This window comes from Acartia tonsa, chromosome 1 (assembly GCF_053477335.1).
Source record: "Acartia tonsa isolate MP-2025a chromosome 1, ASM5347733v1, whole genome shotgun sequence".
NCBI classification, from domain to species: domain Eukaryota; kingdom Metazoa; phylum Arthropoda; class Copepoda; order Calanoida; family Acartiidae; genus Acartia; species Acartia tonsa.
The window spans coordinates 17283603-17301969 of NC_137260.1; the positions used below are offsets into that span (position 1 = coordinate 17283603).

Below are 18367 nucleotides of genomic sequence, written 5' to 3' on the forward strand. Positions count from 1 at the left end.
TTGAAGGTTGAACGCCCATTGAGTCTATAAAATTCTTAAAAGTAACAGGAATCCTGTCTTTGTGTGTGTGTCTGTCTGAACCTTTATTGTTATTCTTTACAATGTAGCTTCTAAAACTAATTGGTAGGATGGTACCACAACCCTTTCAAGAGAAATCACCTCTACAAAAAATACCCCTTCTCACAAAAAAGAAAATTTTTACATTTTCTCTTCATAAAAAAAACGAAAATTGAGAGATCGACTAACCCCCCCCCCCCCCCCACCCCCAACCCAAGTGTCTTTAAAGGCCTCTAGGGGCGTAGTCGCTCGTAAAATATAGATTAGCATTACTGTTATAATCCCAGTAGATTTGACTAATTAATATCTTTAACGTGCAATACCACACTTTTGACAAATTACTCAGATTCTACCCTTAAAAGATCGAGGTGACTAGGGGCGAAGTCACTAGTAAAAACATTTCAATTAGTTACAAAAGTATATTAAAACATATATGGTCTAGTAAAAGTTTAAAGTTGTCTAACATCAATTCAAAGACAGGGAGAATTACAATAAAAATATTTTAGCCATAAGATATTTGATAATAATTAATCGGCTATCTAATATACTAAAGTCTGTATGTATGCCCGCTGTATCGTTATCCATATTTTGTTTTAAATTATCAAATCAGTGAATGGAAGTTTTAGTATCACTAGAAAAAATTGCCATACACATTTGAGACTATCAGACAAAGAATGTACTATATTTTGGCTAGCCTCGGATAGCCTTTGAGGACGGAATACACCAGGAGATCTAATTTTTAGTGTATTTCTGAACCAAAATTTGCTTAATGCTGTGCATGTTTATATAATCACACGACCTTCAGACAACAAACCCTTAGATTGCACGACTTTTGTCTGTAAGTTCTAACTGTGCATGGTAATGAGTTGCGCCTTTTTTGAGCCACTGCATTCCCAATACTCTAACTAATCATGTCACGCACCTGACATAGCAACATTAGGAACCTTTTTTAACGTCTTTAGTTATAATGCGGTGTCGAGTCGAAATTTGAATCTATCCCCTTTCAAACAAAGAGCGGATGCGCTACGTGTTACGCCACATATTGTAATCTAAAGAATGGGTAATTTTGTGTATCATCATTCGGGATGTACATCAATTTCTTGGCCATTGTCTTATCCCTTAATATCCCTGAATTTTAGTCAATGTATGTTTAGTAAGAGCATAAAAAAGTTTTTCAATTCCAACTTTTGAAAAGTGCTTTCAAACATATCCTGCTTGTTCATTTCTATAAAAAAAATCACTCAGTTTTAAAATAACAAGGACAAAAACATCAAAATTAGTTAAGCAAAACAGAAAAAAATTCTATTTACAATGTTAAAGTGGCACTACTTTTGATAATAAAACAAAATGAACAGTTTCTCAGTTAAAATAGCATAAATTTTGTCTTAGTATTGCTTCAAAACCGATTAATATCCGCTAGATAAGAACTAAATAGTTCTCAATCATACTGAAAATCATGAATATCATAGAATTACAGACAATTTTCCACAAATATTAAAATAAATACTAATGCAATATGCAATACTACAGGGTGTCCCTCGTAAACTTTTTTTTTTTAAACGCTTATTACTCTCTTAATATTTGAGCTATCTTAGTAAAATAAAAAGTATTTGGCAGTCTACTACTGACCGTTTTATTAATGATGAAAAATCCACAAAATAAACAGGAAAAAATCTACGAGGTATTACATAAGAGGTTCATTTTATTGAATTTAGACTAACCCACAAGAAAATATTTGCTTTGTGAAGTTTAAGATTGGTTAGGGTCCAAACGGCTGGTTGCTTAGACTTTCTAAGCACAAAAATTGAACAGGCTTGACATGGCATACCAGAAATTCTCAATATTCAAGATTCTGAAGTGTAATATAAGTGAACAATATGTAAAAATAGGCATAACATTGGTTTTCTTTGTTAATTTTTTATGTGAGCTCGCTTTAAATGCACGCAAGAACCTGAAATATACCAGATTTTTAAATTAGACTACAATGCCAGTTCTTATAATGTCTGGAGTGAGTCTTTTTGATCCAACGTTTGACCACCAGCTGCTTTTAAAGTTAACGAAGGCATATTTTTCTGGTGGATTAGTCTTATATTTACTAAAATCAGCCTGTTATGTATTACCTTGTAGATTTTTTTCTGTTAACTTTGCGGATTTTTCATCACTATATCATTAAATGGTCAGTAGTAGGCTGCCAAATACTTTTTATTTTACTAAGATAGCTCAAATATTAAGGAAGTAATAAGTGTTTTAAAAAAACCAGTTTACGTGGGACACCCTGTATATGCAATTAATTATTATTGATTTTTAAAATAAAGTGTAATACATCAGAATTATTGAAAGGATACTCATATGGACCTAATATATCTTATATGTCTTTATATGTTTGAATAGTATTGCCAATTGTAATGGTATATGCTTAATTATAGAAAACAATTACACAAACAACTAATTGTATATTTATTAAATAAACAACATTTATAGACATATCAGATAATACAATTTACTTGGTTTGTCGATGACAGGCAAGTTCAGGGTCTGATTTTGTACAGTAAATATTCTGTGCTGTTCTAGAGTTTATAAATATGTTTAAGAAAAAGTTTATTTGTTACATTCTCTTATAAGGTGCCAAGCGAGCACCCAGAATTTGTTAACCAGATCAGTTGAATTTTGAAATTTTCTACATACTTCATTACATATCTTCTTTATTCATGGGAACAGGGGAGAGGTCATTAAGTTAGTATAAAATTTTCCATACGCTTCGTGCACACTCAAGGTAAATATACACAAAGAATTCTCTTCACTCCCCTATACCCTACCATTTCCCATTATTTTTAACTATTTATCACTACCTTACATTTACAATAACAGTGTACAAAAATTCTAGAGAAGAACTTTAAAAGAACGTGTCCTAACTTTTGTTATTTTTTAAACCCATTCGTGACGAGCTCCCAAAGTCAAAGTTTTTATTAAACAGGGTTCAACAAAATAGATTTATTCTATGGATCATTTTACACCTACTACTTACTAAAAACACCGACTAAATATTTTTTTTAAATCACAAAAAATTCAAATTTTTTTTCCAACGGGGTTCAACAAAATAGATTTTTTCAATAATTACTCAACAGAATTCAAAAAGTAAGGTGTTAAATTAAAGATTTTACTGTTTTTGTTCATAATCGCAATTTCATTCTTTTTTAGTTGCGGTCTAGTACCTTAAAACCAACTTTATAAAAAAATAAGAGGTCTACGAAAAAAAACGATTGCATATCTAAATTCTATGGATCATTTTACATCTGCTACTTACTAAAAACAAAGAATAGCTTTTTAAAAAAAAGTTAGGACACCTTCTTTGAATATATGATTTCAAACCTAAAACATAGATGGTATAATTTTAATGTTTATAAAGTTTGCAGAATCCAACTTCAAATTCCTGGAAATTATTTCACAAGTTCTATTTTAATGAATATGTTGTGCAATTGGAAAATGTTAAATTTGTTCAAAAAAAATGTTTTTTTTTCTTCTTCAAATATATTAAACTAGCGGCTTAGGCACCAAGAGGTTTGATCAAACCAAATTAAAGTAACTATATTTTAGATTTAAAATAAGAATGTAAAAAAAATTTCTTTGGTGGTGTAACTTTGCATGGTAATTAGGTAAGGTTTAAAAGCGTAAAAACTCTATAGTCATTACCAGAAAATCCGTATGGCCATTTAAAACATACTGATTTTTTTACTTTATCGAGAACAATTTTTTGTATGTTATAAATATCCTATTCATCTGATTTTTGAATATTGATTCCTATTTCCACAAGGTACAATACTTAAATAAAAATCTCTATAATCAAGATCTAAAAATGTAAGTATGTCCTTAAACAGTATTCTGAGAAGGAATTTTGCAACAAATTTACCTACAATTTGGTTTAGACTTATGCATCAATATTCTGCTTATTCAGTTCTGACATAAGTTTTAATGATAGTATTTCCTACCATTTTAGTGCTTCGCATTTATTAATATTGTCCTCCTTGTTTAAAAACAAAATATGATTTGTTAACTAATGCCAAACCAATAAATTAAAGCAAATAAAGAATTATTTATTTTTAATTAGAATAAGATTGCCAGGAGAATTATAATATTATTCTCTGCTGGAGTTTTATCCAGGAAGGGAGGGGACATGGAGTTGTTTATTACACCAGTCCCCAAAGTCTTATAATAACATTTTCTTATTCGTTGGCTTAACAACCTTGGGGACCTATATTGATTTTTGATTGGTTGGTTATTTAGTTGAGTGTCCGAAGTTTCAAACGCTAATTGTAATCTAAAGAAGTTGTAATTTTGTGTATCATCTTTCTAAATGTATATCAATTTATTGGCCATCGTCTTATCCCTTTAGATCCTTGAGTTTTACCGCAAGAAAACAATACATTTTTAACATTTTGAAGTGTACTAGTGGATTTTTATGCCATGGAATGAAAATAAACCTTATCATTTTCGGGCTTCAAAATACATTGCCCTAAAAAGGCATTTCAGAAGGTCATTCTTTGTTTATTAACTAAAGTAGGTATTAGTGTATCTGTAAGTGAAAGATGAGTACTTTTCAGGGTAGCTTAAATTAATTCTGTGCATTAAAAATAAAAAAGTAAAAGACTGAATCCCTAATGGCGGTTTCCCCTTTACCATAACTTAACATCAACCTTCACGCCAACATGCTGTTCGCTTATAAGAGCTTCTTAACATAGACTTGAGTCTCAACCTTATTTCTCAAATAAATATATCATTCATACAAATGGACAGAATTGAATTATTGCTGCTAATAGAAAACATAGACTTGTGATGTACTGGGTGTTTTAAAATTATAATGATTATAATTAAAAGTTTATAAACAGGGCAACTTGGTTGTTGTTAAATTTATATTGAAAAGATTTTAAAAAAACATAGTTCAGCAGTGTTATTTGAATAAGAAAGTAAGATAAAAGAAAAGCAAAACAATTTCATTACAGTTTGGTTTCAAAAGAGCCAAATTTAGGTAGTTTTTTAAATTTTGACCCATCCTATAATTCATGCAGATTTTTCAGACCCATTCTTGAAAATCGCTGTGAAAAAAACAGTGCAAAATTAATCAAAATATTATTTAACAAGAACTTTAAGAATTTTATTGCAACACCCTGTAGCAAATAAAATTGTACCCACCACCCACATATTTATGTGGCCAGGCCTTGATGGAAAGTAACAAGATGCCGTTTCTCGCACGCGTTCATTCGCAATGTTTAAAGAGTATTGCATATTTTAGATCTCAGTTATCGCGATTTGAGATAAATTTATCTTTTTATCATAGCGAATTTGATAATCTTTCAAGGATCGCTTTTAACTTATAAAGAAAATAAGTAAATCAAATATGAGATCTAAAATTTGTGTCACCCTTCCAACATTGCGTATGGCCGCGTACGACTTCGAGAAACGGCATTTTATTATTGTCCATCTCAGGCCTTGATTTATGTGGAGGCACAAACAAGGCAGTAAATTACACAGTATTGAAAGGTAAATACAAAATGATTAAGGATATTTTGCACACTGCCATTGGTTTCCTTAGTTATTGAATACACTTTATATTACAGTATATTTTCAACCAGAATTACCTGGTACATGAATATTCTAAATTGAATTAAAATTTCTCATAACATTTACAAAGTTTTCTAGATTAGGCATATGACTCTTAAAATAAGCAAAATTATGCCTTTTCATCAAAAGTTTGTGTTCATTCCTAGCTTTTAACTTAAAGACAATGACCCATTTGTATGTATTTGTATTTGTAAACTACAATTTTTATTGACTTAGAAATATTTTAAAATCAATGATTTATTGAACTTTTCATACAGTTATTAGTAATGGGCACTTTTTGTCTTTCTATTAAAAACAGTTAGAGTTTCTTTTTGCTAAATATAATTGTAATAACCTATTTTTATTAGTCTAAACAAACTCATCTAATTAGTTATTTATAACAAATGGATGACAATTAGTGGTCCAATAAAGGAATTTGGGTTTAAATGATTTTAAATTAAATATTGTGAATTACAAATATGTAATTTTTGTTAGATTAAGTGATTTAAATTAGCATTGAGGTATATATTTTGGTTCTTGCTAACTGCTTAATGATATGATTTTAATATTTTCGCAGGTTCTCTACAACAAGGGCATATTTATAAGCCCACCAGACAGAAAATTTCGAAGTATAATATTATTTACTGATTTTTTTGATCTTATCATTTAATATTTCTTTTATGATGAAAATTATCAGTAAAACACCTAATATAAAATATTTATTTTAACACAAAGAAAAATATTTAACAGAAATATAAATTGTTCATGAATAAAAAGCTGTAGATTAATTACTTCATACAAAAATTAATATAAACAAAATTCAATGAATTTTTACTGAAGTGCAAATCCCTAAATCTCAATCTTTAAATACTTGATGAAGATCTAACATGAAATGACTGAACCTTCTGGGCCAAAATTGAACTTTTCGAATGAGCTTTACAGAGATTATTTTTTCAAAGAAGGTGTATCAACTTTTTTGCTTTTTATTTAAGATAGCTAGCCGGTTCTTTCAGTAAGTAGTAGATGTAAAATTTTTCATAGAATTCAGATATGCAATCGGTTTTTTTGTAGACCTCTTATTTTTTAATTAATTTAAGTTTTTTAAAAAAATAATTAAGTCGGTTTTAGGGTACTAAAACGCAACAAAATAAAAGAAGAAAATGGCCAGTATGAACAAAAATAGTAATATCTTTAATTTGACACCTTACTTTTAAAATTCTGTTGAGTAATTATTGAAAAAATCTATTTTTTTAACCTCTGTTTAATAAAAACTTTAGACCTAAATATTTTCTCAAACAGACATAAAAAACATGGGTTCATATATACCTTTAGAATCAGAAAAATATTACGAATCCATTCTAAGCGAAATTGAAAAAGTTTTTAAAAATTGTAATAAAAAATAAAAAAAATAAAAAGTTTATTTTAAGAATTGTAACTACTAAACTAGCCAACCACAAATCGCGAAAATTGACGAATTGCGAAGCTTAACCTATAAAGTTAACCAATAGAATTGCCAAAAAAAAAGGAGAACGTTCATACAATATATACAATAGATACTACAATAAATATAGTGATATTACAGAACATGTAAAGAATGAAAAATTATGAACAAATATGCATCAGTCTGTTTATAAACTTCAAAACAATGCAGTTAAAAATACATTATTGTTTCTTGTGTTTAAAAAATATTTGCTACATTGCATTGTCTTTTGCTTAGGTTTTGTTCAGGTTTTATTCAAGCTAACCCTTTAAAGCCGAAAATAATGATTCTTAAAATAAACTTATATTTTTTATTTTAGTTTTATAAAAGTTTTTCAATTTTGCTTAGAATGAATTCGTATTATTTTTCTCATTCTAAAAGTATATATGAACACATTCTTTTTATGCCTGTGAGAGGATATTTTTAATTTCAAAGTTTTGATTAATCGAGGTTAACAAAATAGATTTTTTCAATAATTACTTAACAGAATTTTAAAAGTAAGGTGTCAAATTAAAGATCTTACTATTTTTGTTCATACTGGCCATTTTCTTCTTTTATTTTGTTGCGTTTTAGTACCTTAAAACCGACTTAATTATTTTTTTTTTAAACTTAAATTACTTAAAAAATAAGAGGTCTACAAAAAAACCGATTGCATATCTGAATTCTATGAAAAATTTTACATCTACTACTTACTGAAAGAACCGGCTAGCTATCTTAAATAAAAAGCAAAAAAGTTGATACGCCTTCTTTAAAAAAAAAATCTATGTGGGTTAGGGGGTGTTACCTGTATTTCACTTGAAGAATCAAAGATTTTTCCAAAGTTCAAATTCTGGTAAATAAATAATATTTTTCCTTATTTAAAAGTTTTTTTTGTCTAGAACTATTCAGTATTGTTTGGCACTGTACTAGTTTTACAGTAAATACTGTGACACAAGCCTCTAGGGTCTTTCATATAAATCCATAATAATATAAACATGACCAAAAAGTATTTAAACAACGGTTTTGATGGGAAATGAACAACAATTTCTAAAATTAAGATCTTTGAAATCGAAAAATACTTTTTAAAGTTCTATTTTGTTTGTCTCTTAATCAACGCGCAAAAAACAATTTAACAATGTTTTGTTCATGTCTAAAGGTAAGTAAGTAATAATGTTCAACAAAAAAGTTCTCCATTTCCGTTATTAGTTTTGGGTTAGGCCTGTACCATGGAGAAATGTATCAGTTAAAGGACTTTATAAGTATTTTATAAATAATTCTAAACTCCTGTATGTCCATGAAGGTTAGTAAACTTAAAGATCCATATAACGTAAAGTAAATAGGCAAGATCATATTATTTATTTAAAAGACTTTTCAACTTTTCATAGTTGTTCTACTTATGGATTAATTTGTCATTAATAAAAATATCAACCTATTTTTTGGCTTATTTGCCTATCTTTCTATGGGTGAATAGGCATAACAGCAATCACTCAGTTAATAATGTCACAAAATATTTTTATGCAAGGGAGTTTCGTAAATAATTTTTTTTCTCAAAAATTAAAACTAAAATTTTGATTATTAATATTATCAAATCCTTATATTAAAAATAACAGGATGTCTATTTGAATGTTTGTCTGTTTGTTTGTACCGAAGGATCTTGCTAACCGTATAAATGTTTTGGTTCTCCTTTACAGGTTACCTTATTATAGGTCCTGGAAAGGTTTATAACTATTATTGGGGAGGGTACCACCACCCTCCATGATATTCTAATGATATTCACGATATCGGGTACTTGCTTTTATCACTTCAATGTCACAAGCCCAATCAATTACATTTATTGCTTTGTTCCAAGTTTTATCAAATATACAAATCTTTCCTCCACTATATTTCATGCCTTCCCCCCACGGACTAATAAGTTTAGTGGAAAATCACGAAATAAAGCAGAAACAACTATAGTTGATCATTATTAGTCCCAAGACAAGTATATACCCAGGGATATAGGGATATGAATATAGAAGAAATAAAGTAGAAACAACTATAGTTGATCATTATTAGTCCCAAGACAAGTATATACCCAGGGATATAGGAATATGAATATAGAAGAAATAAAGTAGAAACAACTATAGTTGATCATTATTAGTCCCAAGACAAGTATATACCCAGGGATATAGGGATATGAATATAGAAGAAATAAAGTAGAAACAACTATAGTTGATCATTATTAGTCCCAAGACAAGTATATACCCAGGGATATAGGGATATGAATATAGAAGAAATAAAGTAGAAACAACTATAGTTGATCATTATTAGTCCCAAGACAAGTATATACCCAGGGATATAGGAATATGAATATAGAAGAAATAAAGTAGAAACAACTATAGTTGATCATTATTAGTCCCAAGACAAGTATATACCCAGGGATATAGGGATATGAATATAGAAGAAATAAAGTAGAAACAACTATAGTTGATCATTATTAGTCCCAAGACAAGTATATACCCAGGGATATAGGGATATGAATATAGAAGAAATAAAGTAGAAACAACTATAGTTGATCATTATTAGTCCCAAGACAAGTATATACCCAGGGATATAGGAATATGAATATAGAAGAAATAAAGTAGAAACAACTATAGTTGATCATTATTAGTCCCAAGACAAGTATATACCCAGGGATATAGGGATATGAATATAGAAGAAATAAAGTAGAAACAACTATAGTTGATCATTATTAGTCCCAAGACAAGTATATACCCAGGGATATAGGAATATGAATATAGAAGAAATAAAGTAGAAACAACTATAGTTGATCATTATTAGTCCCAAGACAAGTATATACCCAGGGATATAGAGATATGAATATAGAAGAAATAAAGTAGAAACAACTATAGTTGATCATTATTAGTCCCAAGACAAGTATATACCCAGGGATATAGAGATATGAATATAGAAGAAATAAAGCAGAAACAACTATAGTTGATCATTATTAGTCCCAAGACAAGTATATAGCCAGGGATATAGAGATATGAATATATAAGTAATAAAGTAGAAACAACTATAGTTGATCATTATTAGTCCCAAGACAAGTATATACCCAGGGATATAGGAATATGAATATAGAAGAAATAAAGTAGAAACAACTATAGTTGATCATTATTAGTCCCAAGACAAGTATATACCCAGGGATATAGAGATATGAATATAGAAGAAATAAAGTAGAAACAACTATAGTTGATCATTATTAGTCCCAAGACAAGTATATACCCAGGGATATAGAGATATGAATATAGAAGAAATAAAGCAGAAACAACTATAGTTGATCATTATTAGTCCCAAGACAAGTATATAGCCAGGGATATAGAGATATAAATATAGAAGAAATAAAGTAGAAACAACTATAGTTGATCATTATTAGTCCCAAGACAAGTATATACCCAGGGATATAGGGATATGAATATAGAAGAAATAAAGTAGAAACAACTATAGTTGATCATTATTATTTTCAATATTAATTTCGCAAGAAAAAATGTAAATTTTGGACAAAATGAATATTTCTTCATTTCTACGAAACATGCCTTACTCAATATAACATTATTAGAAAAAATATATTAAGTAATTGACTTATGAAAATATTAACAAGGATAATAATATCCATTGGTTACGTGGAAATTTAAAAAATAAAGGCGAATTAATCAATGTCGGGATGAATTTAGATATTAAGCAACCCTAAAATTGCCGTTTCATAGATCCCAATGAACATGCACTTAATCAAACTTACAATTACTTTTAAATAAGGAATATTTCCAATATATTGAAGCTTAAGTGTGGGGGAGGGAGTGTATGAGGGGAGATCAACCCCTCCATGAATTGACGACCATAAAAAATACAACCCCCATGAAAACTATTGTGCCCGCCACTGACAACTACAGAAAATGATTATTGAGATGCAATGCTGCAATTGTAACTGGCAATATGGTTGAAAGTAAAGATAAGGATAACCATATAGAAGCTTTGCTAGAAAAAGGCCTATATTAATAAAATATGCCTATATTGTAAGTATATTACATATTATTTCTTAACATGCAATAACTCAAAGTTTCAAGTCAATATGGTTTACAAATTATGCATAAGAAAGCAGTTTATCGTATTTTTATGATTAACCCTTCATACATTTTTAATGTGTTTTATTAGGTAATATATATTTATAGTATGGAACGCAAGTCAATTACAACAACATTATAAAGGAAACTTCGATATTTTTTAAGAGATACAGTATATAAATAAAATACAACTTTTGTAAATTAGATAAAATCAAACTTGAATAGAAGAAAATTATGAACCCCCCCCCCCCCCCCTGAAATCCAAGTGCAATGGGTGAGGGATTTACTACATAGAATTTTTCAAAAGGGGGTCTGGTGCAGGGGCGTCCAAGCTTTTTGTAAGGGGGGGGGGAAATGGCTTGGGGGGGGGGAGGGGGTAATTACCCCCCCTGAAATCTGTTGGCAGGGGTAAAATTTGTTTACCCCCCCCAAAAAAAATTTACCCCCGGGTTAAATTTTTTTGGGGGGTAAATACCCCCTCCTAAATGGTTTGGGTAGGGGTAAATTTTAAATGGAGGGGGTAAAATGAAAGAAATTTTGGGGGTGCCTACGGCACCCCCAAATTCGTTTGGGGGGGGGGGGTAATCGCCCCATTAACCCCCCCCCACCCCCTTGGACGTCTGGGGTCTGGTGCTTGATTATGCATACCAACTCCTATAAGCTATTTTTTTTATAAAATAGAGATGTAAATAAAAAGCACTCTTCACAATTTCCAACTTAAAGACAATTAGTAGAAACGCTGTTCTGTAATATGAATCTTACCTGAAGAGACGAACAGCCGGATGGAGTCATTTCTGCTGTTGGAAGGGGCACAAGTATACAGTCCTGGTTACAAATCATAATTTAGTAATGTACAAACTTCGAAGTTGTTATCAATTTTAACTGGTTTTGATGAGCCAAAAAAAAATAATATTTTTGCTTAGCTCCAGTTTATTTTTTTCATTTAGTTTTATTATTCATTTTGAAAACCAATTCTACATGATAAAAACAAACAAACAGTGTAAGAGATAATTAACTAAATTGTAGAAACTTTCATATGCTCTATATTCCCTTATAATAATACTTTGTGCTGCAAGTTCAGCATTTTTATTTTATTTTAAAAATGATGGTTAAATCCTTGTTCTTTCATCTTTCTTTCAGAATAAGAGAAAACTGCCTTACGAAACATAACCAAAATGAGGACCATTGCTATGTTTTTTTTTAAAAGTTTGTTGCTGGTCCACTTAAAAAAAAAAACATTTACAAAATGAATTCTGATCTATTCCTGCATGGTTAAGCTTGGTGACCGGTATATTCAGCCTCGAGATGGTCGTGTTGGGAGAGGCCAACCACAGCTGAGAGTTGTCAGGACCAATTACCGAGGTCTGCACTTTTACGCCGTCCTGCAATTGTTTTGTTCTTGTTAGTGAGGTAAAATCGAAACCAAAGCAGTGCTTTTAAAATTTTTTTGGATGGCTTAAAGTGATAGAAAACAAAAAATACTTTTTTTTTAGAAACGCAGTTCCTATTAAACCATAGTCTATATGTTTATCAATCTGTACTTTTATTCATATAAAATTTATTATACACGACTTAATGGCATTATCATTTGCGTTTAAAATAAAATCTGTATTCACATTATATTGAAAAATACTTAAAAACTAATAACATTTGAAATTTCTCACATAAAATATTCTTCACTGCAAATTTTAAATTGCAATGATTTTTCTTTTTTTTTGTTGAATTGATATTAGAATGATTTTCATATTTCCACAAAATGCCAAAACGCAATTTAAAAAGAATATAAAAAATGCATTTTTTTACTGACTTATGCATTTTATGCTTTTTTTCATACATGTATCAATTATTTTATATGACCATTCAATATTCAATTTTGGGTACTTCAAAACCATGTATAGCATAGACCCAAAGAATGACTGTACACAGACAATAAACACCAAATCTAGTATTTACTTGCTTAAAATAATATATTGCCAAAATTCAAGTAATATCAATCCTTTGAAAGATATTGATCATAGTTATTTGATATTGTGGAACCAGCAAAACACAAAATCAGGATGACCAACTAAAAATATTACCTGAAAATTGATCATAGTTTTATTGCCGAACCAAAACACAAAATCATGGTGGCCAACTATAAAAATTACCTGGAAATTGATAATAGTTTTATTGTGGAACCAGAACACAGAATCAGTGTGGCCAACTATAAATATTACCTGTAAATTAATCATAGTTTTATTGCCAAACCAAAACACAAAATCAGAGTGGCCAACTATTAAAATTATCTGGAAATTGATCATAGTTTTATTGTTGAACCAGAACACAGAATCAGGGTGGCCAACTATAAAAATTACCTGGAAATTGATCATAGTTTTATTGTGAAGCCAGAACACAGAAGCAGAGTGGCCAACTATAAATATTACCTGGAAATTGATCATAGTTTTATTGTGGAACCAGAACACAGAATCAGGGTGGCCAACTATAAAAATTACCTGGAAATTGATCATAGTTTTATTGTGGACCCGAACACAGAATCAGGGTGGCCAACTATTAAAATTACCTGGAAATTGATCATAGTTTTGTTGTGGAACCGGATCACAAAATCAGGGTGGCCAACTATAAATATTACCTGGAAATTTATCATAGTTTGATAGTGGAACCAGAACACAGGGTGGTCAACTACTAAAATTACCTGGAAATTGATCATAGTTTTATTGTGGAACCAGAACACAAAATCAGGATTGCCAACGTTCTCTCTGTGATTGTGGAACCAGAACACAGAATCAGGGTGGCCAACTATAAAAATTACCTGGAAATTAATCATAGTTTTATAGTGGAACGAGAACACAGGGTGGTCAACTACTAAAATTACCTGGAAATTGATCATAGTTTTATTGTGGAACCAGAACACAGAATCAGGGTGGCCAACTATAAAAATTACCTGGAAATTAATCATAGTTTTATAGTGGAACGAGAACACAGGGTGGTCAACTACTAAAATTACCTGGAAATTGATCATAGTTTTATTGTGGAACCAGAACACAAAATCAGGATTGCCAACGTTCTCTCTGTGATTATCCAATTTATAACATATTCAAAAAATAAAATTTTTATAGTAAAACTATTTAGCCTTTTCTATTAGTATAGATATCAATTGCATCTATAAGTGTGCGATTTTCTCTGATTATAACAAGCACAGCATATTTTAATTTTTAAAAATGGTACAGTTTAAATTTTCATTTGCTTATTAATTTTAATTAAATGCCTTCCATTTATAAAATGAAGATTCTTGCAGGAAAAATATGAGATGAGTGGAGGAAAATACAGAAATTTTTTTCTCGTATTCATTCGAATCTGTTGGATAGGAACCGGTTCTCATCCATACGAAAAAACTAGGTCTAGCATCATATTATATCCAGCTTTCTACGAATATAAAAATGTACAATTTTTCGGCTAAAAAAACTAGTTTTAATCTTATAATTGTACATTCTATATCGGCGGAAAGCCGTTTATAATACGATGCGAGAAATAACTATTCATGTGTTTGCGAACCATATAAATTATCTCCCGCATTTTTTGGTTATTATGCGGGTTTATTTCAGGGGCAAATATTAGGGAGGACCATCTTCTTATACCTGTGATTGAAATTTAACAAAAAGCAAAGAAATAAAAATGAAGTGGAAAGGTACAGTACTAACTTTCACTATTGAATAAAATATCTACTGGGAACTCTTACCCTACTGGGCTTCATAATGCATAACTGGACCTTGGATTAACCACAGTCTTTTAGCAATATTAGCCATTTTACACACAAATCCACTTTTTCAGTCTGGGGAGTTTTTATGGTCCAATTAAATATCAGGTGGATACTGATAAAAGATAAAATATGAAGCATAGTTGGGATGTGATTTGAATAACTAGGAACAACTTTCACCACAAATCCATATGCAGATAAAAGGGTACAACACAAAGTAAGGTTTATAGGTTAAATTTTATACATGTTTTTTTTTCTACAGTAGAGAAGCTGCTCCATTAATATTGTTTCCATGGTTATTGCCGGATGATAAAAATAAATACAAAGAATTAATGAAAGATTGGAAATTTCCTGAATATTTTTTAATTCACTGGCAACACACGGAAAAAATTAATTGAATCAATACATTTTTTATCTTCTTAAATCATTACTCGATCAAAAAAATTACTTCAAATTATCAAACCACCTTTTGTTATTTTCACCTACACTAATAGCGCATATAACTGGGAATGGATAATGGATATAATATCATTTGGATCTTACACAAGATACACAAACTGACCAACAAAAGAGTTCCATGTTAGCAAGCTAAATTGATGGAAATGTTCCCCCTTCAAGATAATTGCCTTGAATTATTATATTGTCGACATTTACAATTAAAATTATATATCAACAAATGCCTCCACATTTAACAGGATGCACTTGACAAAAATGATTAATTTCACAGGATTTGTCCTGTCTAACTAAAGCCAAGAAATTCCATTTACATTACCAACGTGTCTTCAGCTAGCATATTAGAGTTAAATTAGAGTAGTTTATTACATTATCTACAGTACCTAGACTTCAGCATAGCATTTGATAACTTTACATCCACAAATTAATGATTTACTTCTACTCAGTGGCGTGCACAGGATTTTACCAAACGGGAGTGTCTATGCCCCCCTACTCCCCCATTTTACACGCTTATGATTCTACTTATATTTCCCCAAAGCCACACAAACGAACAAAAAAAAATTTTTTATGTTAGGTTCTGTAAAAGTTTGAAGAGTAGGCACCTAATAGAATAAAGTGAACACAGTAATAGTGTCTGACTGATTATGACGTAACAAAAAAAAAATTAGCCAATGAGAGGCCATTATTGACCAATGGTAAAATTTATAGTGGCCTCTCATTGGCTAATTTTTTTGTTACGTCATATTTTTTGCACCAATACTCACAGCATCGAACAAAAAAAATTGTTTGAGTAAAAGCACTGATATATTCAAAATTCCAATGGTTTAAAACATTGTATTTATTTGCGTATGTTAGCTTTATTGTATTTGCCATCAATCAGAATTAAACTATTTTATAAAAAGGTTTTAAGAATGTGCAAATATATTTCAAGAAAATACAATTATATGCATAAGTAGTGTAAAAGTATTAAGCTAAAATAAAAAAAAATGTACATATGTATTTTAGAGTTAATTACTTTATAGTAATTTGTGGCATATATTGTAAACAACTATCATACTCCAATATTTTCTTTTGGTTTCTTTAACTTTTTATAAATGCATTAAATTTTTAAAACACTTTTCTTAAGTACTGGAAAGTGTCATGTATGACGTCATAAAACACCTCTACTTCCATCTCTTCTTAGGGGTTTCCTTTTCCACTTTTCCTCTCATCCCTCCTTTTTAGATGTATTATCATGACGTCACACTTTCTAGCACTTCGACTTTTCGTGAGCGTGCAGTCCTCAGAACTTACTTATTTAGCAGCTACGCTGAAAATTAATATAAAATAAATGGAACTGCCAACTATAGCTACATTTCAATTAATCCTCATTAAATCACAAAAATTATAGCTACACTACATACACTCTAATCAAGGGTGAAAATCTCCAAGAAAGCGAAGCACAATAAATAGGAAAGTATTTTAACAAGTAATTCCAGATAGCATTAAAATATGTCAAACTAATTTTAAGGCTAGAGATAGTCTATGGATTAAGAAGGTCTATCTGTAATGGCAGCCAAGAATATTGTGTCTATAAAAAAATTTCTGAAAGACGAACATACGGACGTAAAAAAGTAGCTTTAATACAAAATATTTTCACAAAAATGACAAAATAAGAAATATAACAAGGATGACAACATCCATAAGTAGCGAAGCATAAACAATTAAATAAGAATTTAGATATTAGTTGACAAAAGCATGTATATTAGGGAAAAATTACGAAACCTTTTCAACATTTGTTTTTAATTTCTTAATATTTATTTATATTTCAGTACTATGACTAACAGACTGACGGTCAAAGTAAATTACATACTGGATGCTCAGAACAACGGGAAATTTAATTTTAATATTTTTAACTACAAAAATTTAAAAAAAACGGACCATAAACACCAAAGATATGAAGAAAAATGTGAAAAATATAAAAATAGCCAAAAACCTGCAAAAAGGCAGTCTGACCGCCATTGATGTGTTCTTGAAACGAAAGGAAATTTAATTTTGATATCTATAACTGAAAAACTTTGGAAATTGGGCCATAAACACCAAAGGTATGGAGAAAAATGTGAAAAATACAAAAATAGCCTAAAACCTGCTTAAAGGCAGTCTGACCGTCATAGTTGTTTTCTTGAAACGACAGGAAATTTGATTTTAATTCTATAACTGAAAAAATTTTTGGAAATCGGACCATAAACACCAAAGATATGGAGAAAAATGTGAAAAATACAAAAATAGCCTAAAACCTGCTAAAAGCGGTCTTACCGCCATTGATGTAATATAGTTAATTGTGCTCCTTGATAATGGAAATGTTGTCAAAAATTTCAGCCTTTTATCTTTCATAGGAGCCGAGAAAATCACGTTTCCCCCAAACTAAGACGGACAGACGGACATACGGACATACGGACAGACGGACAGACGGACAGACGGACATTTCAAATTATAGAGTAGCTTCGCTACTAAAAAGTTGATTTGTTTGTAAGTTGTAATTACTTGAATTTTTTCCTTGTCCCGACATTTTTAGTAATTACCAGGGAATAAAGTAGAACTATTTTAGGTAGCTTTTATCACATATTATTATATCCGCCTAATCTATTATAAATCTAAACCTCCCTAAAACTTTTGTCTCACCTATTTATATACTAATTTGATATTTTTTCAATATTTTCATTCTTTTTGATGTTTTTGAACTTTGAATATACAATTTGAATTGTGTTCTTACCTGTATGAAATAATTTTGCTATGAATATAATTATATTTTTCATTGAATGTAATATTTCTAGGTATCAATGTAGACATAAACAACTTTTGAAGGAATTCTAATTTCTATTATAATGTTTCAGCAATCAAGCACCAAAGAATATAAGGTTCCTTTACACATACATATGAAGACCCACAAATCCCCTAAACCTTTTTGTCAGG

At 30.0% G+C, this 18367-nt stretch overlaps 1 protein-coding gene across 1 annotated transcript in view; it reads right to left on the bottom strand.

Annotated features, from left to right (window-relative positions):
* Positions 1–12164: 12164 nt before the first annotated feature.
* LOC145326713 (neuronal growth regulator 1-like) overlaps positions 12165–18367 on the bottom strand; it is a 53453-nt gene continuing 47250 nt past the window's right edge. The window contains exons 9-11 of the mRNA XM_080170091.1: positions 14213–14276; positions 12477–12590; positions 12165–12182 (exon numbers count right to left, since the gene is read on the bottom strand). Coding sequence (XP_080026217.1) covers positions 12165–12182; positions 12477–12590; positions 14213–14276 — 196 coding nt within the window. The remainder of the gene's footprint in view (positions 12183–12476; positions 12591–14212; positions 14277–18367) is intronic.